The 3,843-nt window shown below is 46.2% G+C and overlaps 1 protein-coding gene across 1 annotated transcript in view; it reads left to right on the top strand.

Annotated features, from left to right (window-relative positions):
- Positions 1 to 1,008: 1,008 nt before the first annotated feature.
- The window catches only part of LOC129111591 (fibroblast growth factor 14-like), a 41,763-nt gene continuing 38,928 nt past the window's right edge, over positions 1,009 to 3,843 (top strand). The window contains exon 1 of the mRNA XM_054623595.1: positions 1,009 to 1,111. Within this exon, the coding sequence (XP_054479570.1) occupies positions 1,018 to 1,111 (94 nt within the window). The 5' untranslated portion in view covers positions 1,009 to 1,017. The remainder of the gene's footprint in view (positions 1,112 to 3,843) is intronic.

Genomic DNA, 3,843 nt, shown 5'->3' with positions numbered 1-3,843 from the left:
GAGGAGACAGACAGACAGACAGACAGCAGTATCTTGGCGCATTGGAGCTTATGGATTATTGAGAAGTGGATCAAATATTCAGAAGGACTTTTATAAAAAAAAAAAAAAAAAAAAAAAAAAAAAAAAGTGTGATTAGTGAGGTGATTAGTGCAGTGATTCACCTGCCCGCTCACTGACCAGAGAGCTGAGCATCTGTGTGTGTGTGTGTGTGTGTGTGTGTGTGTGTGTGTGTGTGTGTGTGTGTGTGTGTGTGTGTGTGTGTGTGTGTGGAGAGGAGCCCCCTGCTGCAGTACTTGTCTGCTGTAGCCTTGCTGGTTCAGGGGATGCCACCGACTTGCTGACGGACTCCCGGTATCCTCCTCCTCCTCCTCCTCCTCCTCCTCCTCCTCCTCCTCCACTAATATGCAATGGTTTTTTGTGCAGAAGCCGACAGCTGCCGCGTACCGCCGACTCCACGCTAGCGCCGCCGCATGCGTCCTGTCCGCCGCTGCCGCTCCTCCTCTCGCCGCGCCGTGCGGCAGACGACGCCATTTGAAGAGGAGCGCTCGGGGGTTTTTGACGCTGCCGCGGCGGCCGGGCGGCAGCAGCAGTGACCTATCCTCCTCCTCTTCTTCTTCTTCATCCTCCTCTTCCTCCTCCGCCGCTGAGGACCACCGGGGGCAGCTGGAGGCGGACACCGCGGAGAAAAACGCATCAGCGGCGGTCGCGCTTCTCCTGCCGCGCGTTGACGACTCCGACGCGGAATACGTGCCGCTGCTGGTCTCCGGGCTCGTTGAGGAACCGGGCGAGAAACCGGGCTTCCAGCTCTTGTTCTTGTCTATGGTGCAGATTGGGGTGGAGAAGCACCGCCGAACTGAGCCCGACAGCTGGCCGGCTCTGCTGGCATGCAGACAGGGGGGCGGATCAGCCCCCATGCGGTGGGTGAATTTTAGGCTGCCGCATCCGGAGCGCCTCTCCTCCTCCTCCTCATCCTCCTCCTCCTCTTCCTCCTCTTCCTCCTCCTCCTCGGCCAAATCCATGCGGTTTATTTGGAACAACATTTTCAGCAAAGGATCGCATATGCTGCAGTGTCTTTGTGGCAGGAGCCTCAAGAAAAACAAGAACCCAACTGGTGAGTTTGGTGTGTGTGTGTGTGTGTGTGTGTGTGTGTGTGTGTGTGTGTGTGTGTGCAAGACTTTATTGCATTGTCTGGAGTGTGTGTGTGTGTGTGTGTGTGTGTGTGTGTGTGTGTGTGTGTGTGTGTTTTTCTCTCTAGGCTGCACTGTTCGGCTGCTTGCTGGTGTTTCTCTGCAATAGCAGTTGTGCAGCAAGTGAGTGCACTTCAGGGGAGGGGAGGGGGTGTGTGTGTGATTTGGGGGGGGGGGGGGGGGCAGAGTGGGAGGAAGGTGGGGTTGGTGGGGGGGTGATAACTTATTAGCACAGAAACTGACTACAGAGGCAGTGCGTGCAGGAGGGAAAAAACGAGTGTGTGTGGCGTGCGTGGCGGAGATGCTGCAGAAAAAAAAATCAAGTCTAATGCAGTATGCAGACCCGTTCAGGCTCCAGTAACCCTGCATGATTAAACAGCACATGGCCTTATTTAGACTTTGCACTGTGCATTCAGCGCTGTGGAACAGGAAAGAGTGTGTGTGTGTGTGTGTTTTTCTCTTGGACAGAAAACATCTCTTCTCACCAGATTGAAGACTGGAGGTGATGCTGTGTTGTTCAGCAAATCCCAGAGCTTCTTCAGGGACTCACTTTAAGTTGTCTGACAATGTTTATTGCAACTTTTCTCATTCAGGGGAGCTGTTCATTATGCCCAACGTCATACCCGTTACATGTCCATCCTCTAAAGTTGGATGTACTCCAAAGTTCATTGAGTTTTAAGTCTACAACTCCCTGGCTGTGTTCATCAACAGGGTGCAGGGAGGATTTCATTAAGAGTTAGATTCAGTTTAATTCTTTACTTTGCTTTTTTACATAGTCTTGCTCCCCAGAGGGAACAGGAAAAATTGACATTCGCCAAATGCTTTGACCGATCCTAATAGTTTGCTTCGGTTTCCCCTCCGCTGTGAATGAGGGCAGGACAGAGATTGACATTGGCATTGCAACAGGAAGTGGACTTTGTTGACATTATTGGCGTATTGACATTGCATCGAAAAGTTGGCCTCTGTATCCTCAACACATTGTTCAGAGGGCAACAGCAGGCCCCACGAGGCCAACTCTTTATAGAGTCAGATAGCTGTTAGTTATTATGTTTTATGAAAGTTATATAGGCCGAACTACCAATCATGCTTTTTTATTTTTTTTCATCTCTGAGCTTGGAACTATAACATGCTACCTAAGTATGATGATGTGATGTTTGTGTGTTTTTAAGAAGAAGCCTTGAAGCAAATTAAATTGACTAAAGCTGGCAGTGTTTCCTACTATTATAATACATTGAATACTTTACGTTGCTTTGACTGGTTGACAAGCAGAGACCAGCAACGAAAAGCTGAGCCACCTGCCAATCAAGCAAACACACTAAACCGAATTATTTTCAAGCCCAATTAATCCCAAATGAAACCAATTTTCTCTTTGCCAACATCCAGTGACATTTAGGGGAAATTGAAAACAGTCCATTTAGTTTTGTTGTTGTTGTTGTTAAGAGTTAAGTGAAACCCGGTACCCATTACTAGCATAATGTGAAATTGTTCATTACGTGGACTTTTGAATGGTTCTCTTGAGTCCTTAGCTGCATTTCTCCATACATCACCATCACTCTGTGGTGGCATTGAGTAAATATCTGAGTGACTTTACTGACAGTCGGCACTTAAAAGTGATTGGCTGAGGTCAGAGACATTAATGCTGTGTCTTCTCTTTGTCCCTGCCGCTTAACAGTTATTCTTCTTCAGTTCTTTGAGTCAGTACAAAGCACTGTCCCGGTGGTTCAGAGCGGATGTGTAAAGAGGAGCAAATCTGTATAAACACTACAGCATGGTGTCTGCAAGATGTGTCCATTGACTGTCTTGTGGCTGTAAAGACATACAACATTTGTGTCAAAATGCAACCATACTTGCGGGACTGTAGTTACCTCTTAGAAGCAGATATATAAGAGAGCGCATCAAAGTATAAGGTCTAATCTGTGACATTTCCTTTACTTAAAAGTCTGTTTTTCTCCTCGTCACTGACTGATATAACAATGATTCAACATACATTTATGAAAGTCTAGTAGGTCTTTCCTGACAAATATATTTGTACTTCATCAACAAACAAAGGGCATGTATTTGCCTCGTGCGATCGACAAGTAATCTCTGGGAAAACACCGGAGTAATACGACTTTAGCGGCAAACACAAACCCTCTAATCTTGCAGATTAAAGGTGAAAACAAACAAAATCAATATTGAGGTGTTGACAGAGATGATAGGACTCATTTGCTGAGCACTTGTACCAACTGCAAACATTTCCACAGCTTCCTTTCACTGCCTGCCAACACGCTATCGCCTGCAATTTATAAAGTGACTCATGACTGGTTGTGTTTTTTCTGTCCTCTGGGCTTCTGTGTCCCTGTGTTGATTCCTTTTTTTATTGTGCTTCTCTTTGCTTATCTGATAAATTGGCTTGAAGCTATAAATGCTGGATTCATGAGAGAAACGCGTGCACTCCTTTGATACATAAGCAGTGATATTAACCTTTTGTCTCACAGTTATCTTGCAGTTTCAAACTCCCTTTTTGGGTGTGTGGGATGTCATTAAATAGAAAGACGTTAGATCTGCATTTTTTGTTTTCAGTAAACTGATGTTTAATGACATTTTGAGGCTTTTGATAGTACATTGAATGGTTAAACGACAAATTGTAACGTAAAAATGATCTACGAGGACTATA

This window comes from Anoplopoma fimbria, chromosome 22, assembly GCF_027596085.1.
Source record: "Anoplopoma fimbria isolate UVic2021 breed Golden Eagle Sablefish chromosome 22, Afim_UVic_2022, whole genome shotgun sequence".
In the NCBI taxonomy this organism is placed as follows: domain Eukaryota; kingdom Metazoa; phylum Chordata; class Actinopteri; order Perciformes; family Anoplopomatidae; genus Anoplopoma; species Anoplopoma fimbria.
The sequence above is the reverse complement of the archived record's forward strand: the minus strand, read 5'-3'. Positions and strand labels throughout refer to the sequence as shown.